At 38.2% G+C, this 16056-nt stretch overlaps 1 protein-coding gene across 4 annotated transcripts in view; it reads left to right on the top strand.

Moving 5' to 3' along the window:
- CDK6 (cyclin dependent kinase 6) overlaps positions 1 to 16056 on the top strand; it is a 135810-nt gene that overhangs the window by 15964 nt on the left and 103790 nt on the right. For all 4 annotated transcript variants that reach the window (XM_071560702.1, XM_071560703.1, XM_071560706.1 and 1 more), the window contains one exon: positions 14685 to 14820. In XM_071560702.1, the coding sequence (XP_071416803.1) occupies positions 14685 to 14820 (136 nt within the window). The remainder of the gene's footprint in view (positions 1 to 14684; positions 14821 to 16056) is intronic.

The following is a 16056-nucleotide window of genomic DNA, read 5'->3' as shown; positions in this document are numbered from 1 at the left end:
TCTCTATTACATGGATTGTTGTTAAGAGCTTGTACAAGACACATTTTTTATCAGTTGGCAAAAATTATGTACTTTTCTTAATAACAGTGTGGGTTTCTGTGAAGTGTACTGACTTCAGGCAGTCTGCTTCTAGTTTGCATGTGGTATTAAAATACTAAAGGGAACAGGATGTAGCTGGGATGGGTGGGCATTGCCGGCTTGTCCTGTGCCCAATTTTAAGCTCCAGCAAAAGCCATTTTGGTAAAAAATTGTTAATCTTTTACAAGAGGAAAAGTAGCTGAAGATGTGTATTAGAGAAGGCTACTCATGCAGTCTACAAGTTGACATATAGGACTGCAATTATTTTATTGCCTGTGCATTAAAAGTGTCTAGACAGTTTTCTTTTTTAAGTTAAAAAATTGAAAGAGGATGAGGGCAAGTCAAGGGAAAATAAAAGTCACAAAACCTCGTAGTTTTAAAAAAGTTACATGACATTGAAAATTGGAACATGGAACTGAAATGCCATCTCACTCCTAAGTATAATAAAATAGTAAATTTTATTGAATGCATCCTGGAAAGAGTAAATGAAAATTATGAATTCTAATATCAGTGGCAAAGAGCCCAGACAATATCCAAAATAGTAAATGTATTGGCTTAACCTCACAGGGGCACAGTCTGCTGCGGCAGGCCATTGAATGGCAAATGCCAATGTTTGAAAGCAGTAGAACTAATTTTTTTAATAGACAGCTTTGTTTTCCTCTTGTGTGCAGTACAAATATGTATTTTAAAAGGCTTAAGGGAATATCTAGATGATGGAATTATGTGTCTCATTTTAATATCAAGTCTTTAATTTTTTGAAATCTTGCAAAATTCATGGTCACTTTAATGTTTCTTCTTTCAAGCATGAAATTGCCATCCCGTAACTGCATTATTCAGTTAGTTCCAGAACTCAACTGTACTGCCTTTTGATCAATACTCATGTAACATAGGTGCTTGTGTGCAGAGGCATTAATAGAAACAAAGACTATTGTGTCTTCCTGGATTTAGCAAAAAAAGAAAGTTCTACTGTGTATGTTTTCTCCAGTGGACTTAAGACGGTTATTTGTCAGTCAAGTATTTTCATAATCCCAACATGGATTCTTATTTTAGAATATATAGATGCCAATTGTGATGTTCAAAAACCAAGACATGCCTGCATGAAAAGTAGGTAAAGGAAATCACCAGATTGTTTGTCTTCTTTCTTTACAGAAAGTCACTTAAATTCTGCGATAACTTAGAAAGCAGCTGAATGGACCTTTATAAAACATGTGAACTAAGTCACTTCTAAGTGGAGACAGCTGGGATCTATTTAATATCCTGTGTAAAATGGTAGAGGTCAGCTTCCTGGAATAACTTAGGGGTTTTATTTCACGAATATCCTACTGCTTCAGGGACCTGGGGTGACAGTAAGGCTCTCAAACTAAACTGTGTCGTCAGGAAAAGCTCCAGGCCTGGAGTGCTCGTTCTAGCTCTGCATTTGGTGCAGGACAGTGGGAAGCATCTTGTGGCCTGCAGTATCTGCAAATCCTCAACATGAATGTCTGTTGTGTAGGTGCTTATTTATGCAAACAACTAGTCTCATTTTTGATTCCAGTGTGATATTCCTGTGATTTAGGTGCTGGAATACCAATTGAAAAATCATTGAGAGGTGAGACTTCGGACTGCAGGTGATTCTCAAATGTACTGATGACCCTAAATACTTAGGTTATTTTATCATTTGGAACAATTGTTCCTAAATCACTTAACTTATCTTGACAGTTTTATGATGTCTTATTTCTGCTGTGCAATTAATGGAACCATATCTTTACTATCTAAGATCATACATTTCCTTAATGTGTTCCCTGTATCTATTCAATTTAATTACTCCTTGAGTTTGAAATTTTATTTCCTAACTCTTTCTATTCCGTCATGTATTAGATATGTCAGTGAAAAAAAATAAATCTTTGTAGACCAGTGCACTGGTAACTGTTCATTCACACAGAAGCTCAGAAGTTAACAGGATATAGCAAATGATATAATTGATAATTTAGTGACACCTTAATTAAATGCCTGTGCTACAGTAAGCATGAAAATTCAAAAAAGAAATTGTACATGTATAATGATGTCCACTATGATTACATACATTTCATACTTTATGATAATTTGTCTTCTCCTTGGCTGCTGTTTTAAATTGAAGATAAACAGAAGCACTAAAGTGGAACTAAGAGGAATAACTGTTTCTGTTAGATGGGAAAAAGGTGAAAATTAGTGAGAAAGAAGTCTGTCACTGGTGTAGGCACACTGGCCACAGAAAAGGCTTTTGTAGACTGTGCTCATTCGGTGGGCTCCATAAGGTGTGTACCATTGCCTGTTTAGTCAGCTCCACAAACGTTCAAGACCATCAACTGTGGTATTAATTTTTGTACTGTTTCTCCAGATGGAGATAAATAGGGTGATTGTAGAGTTTGGGAATGGATTAGAGAAAATAATGAGGAGCAACTCCTTCAGCCCTCATAGTCTCGACTCATTATTGAATTAAAAATAATTACATTAATAAAACAATACATATATGGCTGTCAACCAGTGTTTGCTGAAGCGAGAAAGGTAGATACTGGCATAGGCAATGGTGTAAGAGCAGCAGAGACCTGATAACGGTTTTCCCACTGCCTTGCTCTATGATCTGAAGTAATCCATGTCCACTGCTTTGTAAGTCCATGCAGCGTTTGAGATCAGATGGTAGCCAGCCCTGCTGCACTCCCAGACAGATGCCTGCCTACTCTGCTGATGCCTTGAGCTGGCTGGAAGCCACATAGCCATGTTGGTGCAGTGGAGCCTCAGCCCTGATGCTCTACTTTCCTCAGACCTCCCTCAGCCCAGCCGGAGCCCAGCACTGTCTTCTGGATATTGCAGAGCACGCTCTCATTTCCTGGCAGACCTTGGGTAGATGTACCTTGTTTTCATTTGCCTAGATGTAAAAATGCTTTAATGCTCCAGGAACCAGTCCTTGTTTTGCAAGTTATTACAGTTTGCTCATTTCTTTCAGAAATGTGAAAGATGATGTTGCAAAACAACCAAAATGTAGTTTTGTCACATATTTACATCTGACATAAACTATAATTTACAAAGTGTTGAATTTATTTCAAAACTATCCATACATTAAAATGTAAACCCTAATCTCATGCTGCTAAAAGATGCCTCAAAATAAATAGTTGCCTTTGCCCTGGAGTAATAACAGTCGAATAAAATTTATTGCTAGCTCAAAATGCTACTAACACCTCATTTTCATTGCCAAACTCTGTGAATAATCTTTGACTTTTTTTCTTTTACATACGTGTGCAAGAGCTTAAAGGAAATACTTAAAGAGCTGGACAACCTGTAGAATGCTTCACTCTGTGTGCATTAATCTTTAAATGTCTGGCTCACAGTGCCATGTAAGCTGACTGGAAAAGGAGGAAATATGTATGGGACATCTACCTGAAGAAAGCGCCTGAGAATCTTACTAAAGCAGAGATTTTTAGTTTAATTTGCATGTACTATGAATTAATTTTAAAAATAATTTACAAAGATTGCTTGATAAAATTACAGAACTGCCAAAGAGCTTGTATGATCTTGTGTGAATGGCTGGGAATGGGAAAAAGGGCACTATAAAGTCCACCTTTTAAAAAACTGGTAAGATGTAATGTCTTAAATTCCGATGAAACATGTAAGGAATTTGCATGCTAATGGAAAAAAGAATCCCTTTTTATGTATTGAGTGGTTAAGAGCAGTTGCCTCTGGCTAAATGTATTAAGCCAGAAGAATCTTGTAAATTTCTATTGAAGATTTATTAGTCCCATTTGTTTCTCTTCTTTACAACACAAATATTAAACTCAATCCTGCAAGTTTGTCACAGGTGAAACTCTCTTTCAAATTAAAGGAAATTCTGGACCTGAGCCAAAGGCAGTTAAATACATGTACTGACTTCTTGAGGCTTAGGTAAAGGCTCTTGTGTGTTGAGCTTTTTAGGATGGCCTTTGAGGGTTGAATGAATAGGGCAGAGGCATTTTTAGTGTCTTCTTTTTTTCTTTTGACCTCTCTCGTTTTGTTTTATCTTCCTCATTAACAGCGATATTTTAAAATATCTTCAAAAATGAACTGAACAGAATCTAGAATCCCCCCAAGCAAAATTGCTCAGTTATAGTCTTTGTGGGAGTCATCTTTTCTAATTTCAGTTAAATTTAAGCTTCTTTTCTAAATTAGTCATCTATGTGTCTTCCATAGCAAGCAGGGAGAGACAGTACCCCTCCCGAGAGTGATTCAGCCACCTTACTTCTTTCCCCTGGATATATGTAGACCTATATGACTTGTTCAGACTAACCACCAACCACTGAGCAGCTCCATTACAGGAATTTAATCTCTTCCACAGTAGCTGAGAGGAAAACTTCTTGTTTCACAAGCTTGCTAGGTTGTTGTGTGGATGGATGACATCTGAGCTCTCTGATGATGGGTAGTTCAGTGAAGCTGTTAGTTTTCTTGAAAGCTTTAAATCTGCCTTCTGCTGAATTTAAGTGTTTCTGTAAAGTGTAGTCCCATAGTTTCGATACTTTTATTTTAGAATAAATATCCCCTCACTCTTCTTTTTCTCATAAAGTTATCTATTACTCTCTGCCACTCAGTATTTCTTTTACGATGCAACTTGTAGAGAAAACGGCTGTGTTTACGTGTACAGCTCCATCTGCCTCACAAAATCTAGACAGATCCTGTTTATTTTTCTCACCCATGTGAGCAATTGCCTTTGTCTTTTGATTTTTGGAAATCACCTGAGTACTTTTTACTTTGGGGTAAAAGGGATGTCATTTGTAGCATGTTGAACAGTGGTGACAGGACGCAACATTGCCACTGGAAGGTTGCTTGAGTTGACTGTGCTCCCTTCCAGGTTTTGCTGAAGTGAATTCCCTTTGTCTAAAGTTGATGGTGCCACTGGCATCATGGCATGTAGGAATATTATTGAGAATCAGTTGCTATCAAATCCTGATCTAAGTCATTCCCAGTACCATGTGCAGCCAAAAAGCAATGTTAACTACATTTCTGTACAACCTCACACAGGACAAATGTGTGGAAGTCAACCCACATAATGAAGACACCTTTTGGATTTCCACTTGGCGTATTGCTGAATCTGGCAAGTGCATTCGCCGCCTAACCATGTGCACTGGAAGTGAGTGGATGCGTCTGATCCATTTTCAAGAAATTTTGAGCAGTTCTGGTGAATTCATAAATAGATTATTTCAACAGATGTACACATTTTTAAAAAGTTGTTTTCATGCAGTTCAAATATCTGGTGTTAAATTGCCATTTCCATTTGTAAGATAACAAGGATGGTTCATATCCATTGCTGTTGTCTAGTCCCCCAGGTTACGACTGGGAAAGCAGTGGTTCACAGTTTTGTTCATCTCAGAATTTAAGGGAAAACAAATATTGTGATGAACTCTCTGAAATGAATAATGAATGTAGTTTTCAGAGATGTATGCCCATATTTAAGAATTGAGTACTAAAGACAACTAAAATTTAAGGAGGGACTGTGGTACAGATAAGGACACTGAGGCGCAAAAGGGAAACTTGCATGCAGGACCCTGAGTTGTAAAGTTCACACTGCTTGGGTAAAAGCCAGGTATGGGTTGGAATGGCAGATAGGACTTTACATTGCTCTGGCAAGGTAATGACTGGCTAAGTATAAGGAAGAAAAAAAGTACTTTTTTGGCCTTTTGTCTTTTGTTCCTGTACACAGACAGTGAATTATCTTTTTCTTCTCTGCTTATATTTCTGAAAGATACCAGGCAGACAAGGCAGATGAAGCTTTAGGTGATGTATATACTTCCTTAGAAGCCACCTAGGGTTTTTTGCATGATGCGAGTTAAGTGCAGCATAAGTTCTTTGGTATTCCAGGGCTAATGGATCGTGCAAGATCAAGATCTATGACAGGTTTACTCTGCACACTAACTACAAAACTGCATTTTTGTACTGACAGATCTAACACAATTGCTTAAAATACTACTCAAAGCTTGTGTTATGTCAATGGACTGTTCTGTCATAGCAATAAACAGACTGTTAGACAGTTGCACCTGATTTCCCAGTGGTGTTTGTTTCATTCTCTGACCAGGGATTTCCTTTAGTGTAATGTGACTTAGACAAGAAGATTGTATTTAAGAAATAATACATAATAATAAACTCAAATATAAACAAATAGGCATGACAGTGAACCATGCAATGTTTTACTGGTTTACTCCTATGTCTACTAATTGTTTTCCATTTAATACATAGATATACAGCATGTTACATTAGAAAGTCCACAGATTCCCTTAATAATTCCTTCAATACATGAGAACAATACAGTTCTAAGGAATAAAAAGAATTTGTTTCAAATTAACAACTCTCTTTACTAACATACACACTATTGATTTATTTTGTGCATATCACTCTTAACTTTAGTCAATTTAGCCTTTTATTTTTCTTAAGACTATTTTTCCTTCTGTTTTCTGCTCTTTTGCTTTTGCAGTGGAGTTCACAGTATTGTTGAATTGTGGAACTTCCTTTTTCTCGAAGTCAGCTCTTGATCCTTCTGTTAGAAACACAAACTCCTTGGTCCCAACTCTATCTATGATACATAGAAATGTAATTTCCTAACAAGGCTGTAATGGGTCCATTTCTCACAAATCCCTTCAACAATACTTATTGCCTGTAATAGAACCACAGCAAAGTATTTTGCACCTATTGTTCTCTCTCTCATCTTCCTCACCATCACCCTCACAATGTTGGACTCCTCTCAGGTCCAGCCAGTACTGTTCCTTTGTCCTGGGAAGTGGTAGCAACATCATCAGAGTTCAGGTGTATTTACAGCATTTAGAAAGGCTCCTGACCTTACTTGTTCAGTGTTTCTGACAACTGTATTTGCCCTTCAGGAGTACTATCAGTCAGGCTATGATTGCTTGTGTTCCTGAGGCCTTGCCATACACTGGATGGTTAATTTGGACTTAAATAGCACACGATTTTTGAGTAGAGCTACCATTCTCCAGTAAAATTGTGACTGTAGAGTAACCTGGAGGTCTTTCAGGAACAGCCGGCCCTGGATTGATGGTAAGCATCAAAACAGAGGACCTCTTTGTCATCTACAGTAGCTGCTTCTTGGCTTTTTGGTTCTCCCCCTGCATCTATAAAAAGCAAGAGCTTATACTCAAATTTGCATTGAAATTACTTAAAACTTAAAAAAAAAGCTGAATTAAACATCTTGGGAACTGCTGTGATAATGCAAGCATTTTAAAACATATGTGATACCCTACAGAGTAGCAAACAGTATATTTGATTTTTTTGCAATGAATACTTACATGGAGTGAAGGTTGTTATTTCCTTTGTTATTTTTGGTATGTTGCAATCACCATTAAGTCTCAAGTGTAGGTAGGTTAGATTATTAAGCTACTACAGAATGAATGACAATTTATACTGTTGTAAAATATTCTGAAGATGAGTTACTGTTTCTACCTAAATCTAAAAGAGACTATCAGTGTAGATTTAGATCTTGTAGCTTTGGCACAAGCCTGAATTCAAAATGTAAACTGAAATATGGAGTCTGTAACAGTCAGTTTTCTTTGAGGTACGCAGGAATAAAGACTGGATTTTGTTGTATCTCATCTTGCACCGGGTACAGCTAGGAGTCCAGAATAACTTCAGTGCTCCTTTCATTTGAATTTAACAAAATCAATATGCTGACTTAAGTTTACTTACATGCTGATCAATCTAAAAAATGAAATGCAGCTTTTCCTGAGGAAGGTATTTACAGAAAATCTAAAAAACTTAATAAAAGATGCACATGCACTGCCAGTACATGGGAGCATCTGTCATTTGTCCCCTGAACTGGAAGCTTATTGGAAGTTCTCAGTGCTCAGTATAGTGACAGTGTACATGACTTTGAAAGGCAGTGTACATTTGCTTGCTGAAGGATCACATGAGAGCACTATGAATAGGTCAGATAGCTATTGCTGATCCTAAACAATCTGTCAGCGACTGTCTTCATAACTGGCTGTGTTATTTCTCTGGTTTGGGGGTGACTTGGTCTGTCCCTGTCAGAGAGAATCCAATAGTCTGTTTGGTACAGCAGGACACAGGAGTATGTTTAGGCACCACCCAGCTGCTAATTTTCCCTCAGTAATGTCATGGATGTGTGGCCAGTTTGAATAAGATCAATTGCAGGGAAATTGTTAATGAACTGGTTAGGAGTTAAGCATTTTAAAACTCGTGAACTATAGGATGACTCCTGAAGTGAAGTTCTGCAAGGCAGGATATTGTTTGAGTTACGGAGCCTTACCAAATCCGTTTCTGGTCTTTGTCTATTAAAAATAATCTCCTTTTGCAAAAAAGGTGAAGGAAGGATGGCAGTGTGAGGGCTAAAATAGACAGCATGCTGCTGTAAACAAAGAGGAGTGCAGAGAACGTCTTGTCAGGCCTATTTTTCCTGGGAGTAAAACTCTTTAACAACTGCATCTTTTAGCGACTTGGGTGGCACAGTGAGTAAAATGGACTTGGCCTTCTTATCTTTTGGGCACAAGTCTTGGCTTCTCTTGAAAATGAAAATTAGTTTTGGTGGTTTCATGGGAGCAGACATGTGTCTGCATCACATAACCATTCAGTCTGGCACCAGGGCTCGTCATTGCTCGAGAGGGGCCCAGCGCAGGAGAGCAGGGGTGTTGCAGGTCAGGGCTGCAGTCGGTACTGAGCGTTGAAAGCTTGCCCAGTCAGCCCACACTATCGGACTTTAGCCAGTGCTATTTACTTCGCTTTCAAGAGTATCTGTTTCTCTCTGTCACTTTCTCTGTCTCTCTTCTTCACACACACTTAAAGAACAAAATCCTCTTTTATACAGCTAAGCATTTTAAATAATTTTTCCAAGTCAGAAAGAGAGAGAGACTGGAAAAAATTACAGCACAAAGCTCAGCTTGCAGATGAACGATTGCCTTGTCATCCTAATGTCCCCCTTCCTTCCCCTAAAATTTCACTGGTGAGTGGGCTAGAAGCATGAATACTGGCTGGGCTCTGCTGGACTCGGTCTCTATGACAGGACTTTCTGCAGCCTTGCTTTCATCATACAGTTGCTTCTTCACGGTAGTTCTTTCTGCTCTGTGCACAGCAGATAATGAGTGAGTGACTTCAGAGCTGAAAACATTTATCTGTGTAACATCTGCCTGTAGTAGATAAATTAATTTGTTTTATCTGATGTTAAGTTCTGCCCTTTTCTACTGTTTGCCTGAAAGAGATTTCTTTTGAAGACAAGAGGAGATCTTGCTACTTTTTCCTGAAAGGGTAGCAAACCAGGGAAAATGTTCCCAAACACCAAGAACCCAGTAGAGAGGTAGAGAATAAGGATTTAAAATGTAAAGTTGCCATGAGCAGTGTAGATATACCCAAGCCTATTTCATTTAATTTAGTTTGACTCTAGGATTCGGACTGCTGCTGGATGGAGCTGATGGTGGCCTGGCTGACTGTGCTGCAGACAGTGCCTTACGTTTTGAGTACCAAGGTTGTTCTGTTGAGCACAGGCTAAGTATCTCTATGTTAGCTGCAGTCTACTGGGGAGGGATATCTAAAGCATTATACACATTGGGGCAGCTGCTGCTGGCGTGGCAAGCATATGGTGAAGCTCCTGAAGACCCCATATGCTTTTGGAAGTGGAACTTAGGTCTTGCTTTACTATGTGGTTTTACAAATGTTATCCCAGAAAAAATGCAACTAAAATACAAGATGTTTTGCATTTTGTGGCCTGCTCATCTGCATGTGTGCTTTTCTTCATCTAAAAGTATTTCACTAAAGCTCCTTTGCACAAGAAAAGTCTGTGTTTGAGGTAGCCGCTTTCAAAGACATGGAGAAGTAGGTGAGTGGTGATTAAAATGAGACAAAGCAGCAGGTCCTGAACAAAGGGAAAGAGCTCTGTCATACATTTCACAGTGGAAAGCTCTATTTCCTGTTTTGGTGCATGGAACTTGCTTCTCCTAACACCCATGTTCCACTCCAGTTGCCCGGCTATTGTCTTCTTCATCTGAATTACGACCCCTTTGTTACCATACATCGGGTATTTGTGATTCCAGTCTGTCTGCAGTCTTTTTTCTCTTCAAAAGCAAGAAAGGAAAAGGTAGCTAATATTAAAAGTTGGGATAAAACTGTGGTTTTTTTCAAGGCATACATAGTTTATGAGGTTGCAGTGAACAGGGTGCCTGCTACTGATTGACTTCCAGAGAACACAGGAGTCTAAGGCTGCTGCTGAAATTGGGACTAAAAAGATGCCTGACTGTCATTCTTCAATACATTTAGGTATGAGAGGCTGAAATTTTCTGTGCCCTTTAAAATTACGAACTCCCAGGATTAACCTGAGACAAAGGCAGTAAAAGCAGAAGCTATTCCAGTGCCCCTCCCCATATTTGGGATATTGGGCAATGAACCTCAATCATGGTCCGTGATACTCTTGGTATCTCCATCTTGTAGAGTTTGCATTTACACTGTCACTACCTAAGTTCTGTACTGGTTTTCTGTCATATGGATAAATACCTTTCAGACTTAGCTTAAGACTACCAAACTCTTTTCATCTGTATCTTTGCTCAGACTTGTGAAATCTTAAAACTGTACCATATTACTGTGCCCCTATTTCCCTCACCACAGTCTTCTTAAACATTTCTGCTACACGTAAATCAATGGCTCCAGTTTTCTTCCTCTCTCATGCATAAGCTGGGAAGTAACTCCCTAGGAAGATATTGTTCCAAAGAAGATTAAAGTAAATGCAGATTATTAGAAATCTTGAGAGGGCAAGGACCATGTTTTTGTTCAGTGCTCTGAGTGATCGTAGTGGGGATATGTGTTCATGTTGTATTAGTCCTCCAGTAACAATGACAGTAACCCTTTGGATGCATCAGCAGCAAGCATCCAGTTTTTGGTCTTCCTATTGACTATGATCCAGTATGTTTTCCAGACATGCCCACTCCATCTGTTTGACAATAGCCAGGAGAAATTGTCCTACATTTTTTTAAGGTCCCACAGTCAGATCTGTCTTTTGGTGTTTCTTGCAGGTGGCTTGGGTTTGTAGGCCTGATCTCCATCACTGTTATCTCAATTTGCTCAGGGAAAAAATGTTTATGCCACTTGAATGTGAGAAGCTTCATAGCAGTTCTCAGAGCATCTCAAGACCAAGTCCAGTAACATTTAGGGACTTCCTGGTGTCAGTTACTGAACTAGTACCAATCACTAGACTCAGTAGTTTTCAAAGGAATTTTTATAACTGTCTTTTCTTACATTAGGCATTCATGTCATAAAGTGAAGATGAACTGAGATGGCATTTGTCAGGTTACATGTTTTAAGAAGCTATGAAGACTTCAAGATGCGTTATCTGGTTTTCTGCATGCAAAAATGGCTAAAGTATTTTCATAGGAAGGCAAGCATTCTGCTAGATTATAATAAGATTCACTAGGCACTAGACATACAAAATAAAATAAAGACAGAGATTTGTAGCTGATAAGCTTCTGTTACTTTAGTACAATTAGCTTGAAAAAATGTCTGCCTTAAAACACAGGTTCTCCTTAAGTGCCTGTTGAGCAGTGTTCCAGTTCAGACCGACACATCGGGCGGTGTATGACTCCCAGCCAAACATCTTGTTAAATACTTGCAGGATTTCCCATAGCGGATCTTACTTTAATCAAATAACTCAAACGTTTCTTTTGTAAGTACAATAGAAGGGCAGGGCTTATGTTTACAAAGTATTCAATATGGAAATCCTGTATTAATTGAGGTATGTTTACTTCACTCAGGACAGTGTCCACATAGTAACTCTTTAAATAAAAGGCCTTTTTTGCCGTTGCCTGTTTCAGAGAGGCAATGAGATACAATGCTAACCCACCACATACAGAAAATCATGAGGAAATGACTTCAGAGATGTGCACTGTAGGCAGCAGAGATGTTCCTAGCTAAAGAAGACAGCTTTATGGGTGATTTTCTCACAGTGGATGTAAAAGAGCATAATTTATAAAAAATAGTTGTACTCGTATGGAAACTACTAAATAAAGAGGCTGTGTCTTTGTCTATTTCCAGAATGATTAGCAGGAGCAATGCCACATGTTATCTTTTCGTAATACCTTGGGTTCATATAAGCTATGCTTTAAATTACTATCTTTCTGAGGCAGCAGCTATATTTTCTGTGAGTAAACACGGTGTGTTTCTACCCAGCCCAGTGCAGGATCTGGAGCTTTTATGATTAACAGTACAGCATTTAGAGTTTCACATAAAGAGTGTATAAAAAGGAAAGATAATGCTATTACTCAGTGGTAATATTATTACTCAGTAATAGGTAACCAGAACTGTGCTCCTCAGGGTTCCTTATTTTGCTCTGCCAGAAAATGCTAGAATCAAAATAAGCCACATACAGGAGAATTAAACAGAGAATCCATGTTTTCCTCCACAGTGAGTTGGAAATTACATATTGCTTCTATTTTTAATACAGTGAAATATTTTTTCCCTTTTTTTCTTGAATTATAACTCTGCTGTAGTTGAAAATTTATTTTTGCCACTGTATTAAATACCTGTCAAAAAAGATGGTTTAGAACATTTTTAGGTAAATGTAGGTCAACACAAAGGAATCATACAGTTGGAAATATTTTCCAGTGTTTATGTTCAGATGTTCAGACCTGCCTGGCTCCTCTCTATTTGCATGCGTTGAGGTTATAGGCAGTCCGGCTACATTCCACATTGATTTATATAAATATATTGCAGATTATTAACCTCCAGCCAAATACCAGCAAATTTCACTTTTCAGGAAGCTTTGTGACTTTTCACAAAGCTGATTTACTGTGTGCAGAACATGTACACCCCATTGAGGGACTCCTGGAGAACAGTATTTCTCTTTATGAGAAATATACTGAGATATTTTCTGTTACAGTCACTCCGTTAACTGTAATAATGAATTAATTAACTGTTGGTGTGATGATTACAGATTAAGGACAGATTAGTTTTCTGACAGAGGTAGTGTGACAGTCTCTCCATATTCTAGAACTCCAGTTCCCAAATTACTACTCACTAAAAAGCTTCGTTAAGCTAAAAGGAATGTGCATGCATCCATTTTCAAAACACGATGGCTAATAAATAATTTTTAAGTGTCTGACCAAAGACTATTTAGGAAATGCTGTTGAAGTGGGAGCACAGCCTTAACATGGTAAATGTCAAGTGAACAATACTGCCATCTTAAACTTGAACTACAGCCTTCACAGGTGGTTATGTCAATTCTAGTCTTCCCTTCTCTATTGAGATTTAAGGTAAGAAGTAAAAACTCATTATGAAGTGTTGTCCCAGTCTTTTTGTCAGATGTCCTGTGTGAAAAGCGGGGATCCACAAGACTTTGTGTGTGATCAGTTGTCTTGAGAGCCTGCATATACACCCTTTACAGAAACATTACTTGATAATGTCACCAGAAATCCTGCTCTTCAGACAAAGTAAGGAAGCAGTTACTCTAAGTAAGAGGATGAAAGATACGTGTAATACAACAGCACCACTGCCGTGATGTTGAAAAAATAAGCCATAGTTTTAGTCTGTTATCAGATTCTTCAGTTTAACTGTACAGACCTATTTGTTAATAACTGTATTAATTCATTCTTTAAATCTACTGTCACCTAGTAAAAGTAGTGATGGATTTTCTGCCTTGCTTGAGAAAGCAATCTGATCTGTACAATGTGAAATAAATGAATAAACACATTAGTAGAGTATGTGAGCAGGGAAGAAACATCCTTCTAGCTGTTAGATGGTTTCCTATTGGGTTTTTGTAGAAGTGGGACTTGAGGAATGCTGGTGAAAGTCACTGGTATGAGTATTGGTGTGAAGCATAGAACGATGGGCAGATGATTTTAAAGGAGATAACACAGTGATTAAAACTGGTATTTAGATGAAGTGGAGAAGATGAGAGGAATCCTAATTAAAAAACAAAAACAATAGAAAATCGGGTAGGAATGCGGCATTATGAAGAGCTTTGTAAATTAGTTTGATACTGTGCAACAATGTGAAATGATAAAGAAGTTAGTAAAAGAATGACAGGAAGTGATGAGAGAAGTAGTGACATCTCATGCAAAAAGGTTTTTTCCAAACTATATCCTGATTTTGAAGGTATTCCTTGCATCCAGGAATTTAAAAGAGTAATGGGCAAAAAAAAAATCTGTTTCAGACAAAGGAGATTTAATTACAAAGTTGTGCAATGGTGAACATGGGAGTTATGTGAGAAGAAACTGAAGGTGCATGCAAAAACTCTGTATTTTTTCTCAGAAATGTTTCTTGCCTTTTTTTTAATGACTGTAAGTGCTGCAGCGTAGAATGTGGGTAAATGTCAAGTAGTTTTCTGTATTAACTCTAGCTACTGTGTCCAAAAAAAATTTTGTTTTCATGTAATTATTTTACATTGAACAGCTGATAAATTCTTAATCCTATTTCAGAATCCATACATGAAAGACCAAAATGGTATTTTTCATATATCAGCAGTTATCTGATGAATCAAGAGGTCAAAGATTGGTCTACCTTTGGAAAGCTCTTTTTTCCATTCTATATGCTGTAAAAAATTTAGATAGACATGCCTGAGCTGCAAGGTATGTATGTTTGCAGTGATTCCTGTATACTTAACCCCTCTTTTTTTTTCTCCTTCTTAGATTGTTTGATGTGTGCACTGTGTCACGAACAGACAGAGAAACTAAGTTAACATTAGTGTTTGAACATGTGGATCAAGACTTAACTACTTACTTGGATAAAGTTCCAGAGCCTGGAGTGCCTACTGAAACTATAAAGGTATTTAAGGAGAAAAATTTTTGATATTTTCAGAGATGAATCAGAAAGACAAACTGCATTTTTATTCCATAGGATTTTGTTATACCAAAACTGACTAGTGCCCAGCTTGGGGCATGAATTGCAGCACAAAGATCTGTATTCCCTAACAGATAAAATTTCTTTGTGAAAAATGCCACACTAGTGGGTTTTTGTCTTATAGATTTCCCAATTTCCTACTGTTTTACAAAATGTAGCATTCCAGCACAGGAAGGACATGGACCTCTTAGAGTGAGTCCGGAGGAGGGCCTCCAAGTTCATTAGAGGAATGGAGCATCTCTCCTACAAGGAAAGGCTGAGAGAATTGAGATTGTTCAGCCTGGAAGAGAGAAGACTTAGGGGTGACCTTTTAACAGCCTTCCAGTACCTGAAGGGAACCTGTAAGAAAGATGGAGAGAGACTTTTTTACAGGAGTATGTAGTGACAGGACAAGGGGAAGTGGTTTCAAATTGAAAGGGAGTAGGTTTAGGTTAGATATTAAAAAGAAATTCTTTACTCTGAGAGTGGTGAGGCACTTGCCCAGAGAAGTTGTGGCTGCCCCATCCCTGGAAGTGTTCAAGGCCGGGTTACATGGGGCTCTGAGCACCCTGATCTCATTGAAGTTGTCCCTGCCTGTGGCATGGGAGTTTGCGACTAGATCATCTTTAAGGTCTCTTCCAACCCCACCCCAGTCTATCATTCTGTGATTCTGTAAAGTCTTTTCAAATGACCTTTGCTTGAAGCTGTAGGCAGATGATTCTGGTGTTGTTTAGGCTGAGACTACTTTAATCTTCCTTAAAAGGTGTCTGAGTGCTGGATATTGTTAGAATGGATAAAATAAATCATGTGCTCCTATCTCTTTGCCTTTTGTTTCCCAAAGCAACTACTTTCATGTCGTGTCCCTATTGCCAGAACAGTTTCTATATGTTCCAAGAGCGAGAAATGTTCATCATGGACCTGTGATGAGCTCTGTAGAGAATGGGCTCAAGGTCAGAGTTACTCATGACCAGTCATTGTAGAAGCTGGGAAGGCTCTCAGTAACCGAGAGTATAATCATGACATTTTCCTGTCATGTTATCTCATATTGTACATCTGTAAGGGAGGACTTTTTCCCAGGAGAGGATGTGCTTGCATTATTAGTAGTAAAATACATATACCAACGCCTCTTCTTTCTTGAGAATTTCACAGCGTAGTGCCATATTGAGGATCAGAGCTTGAAAT

The sequence above is a fragment of the Pithys albifrons genome, chromosome 7 (assembly GCF_047495875.1).
Source record: "Pithys albifrons albifrons isolate INPA30051 chromosome 7, PitAlb_v1, whole genome shotgun sequence".
Classification (NCBI taxonomy): domain Eukaryota; kingdom Metazoa; phylum Chordata; class Aves; order Passeriformes; family Thamnophilidae; genus Pithys; species Pithys albifrons.
This window is presented reverse-complemented; position numbering and strand designations above follow the sequence as displayed.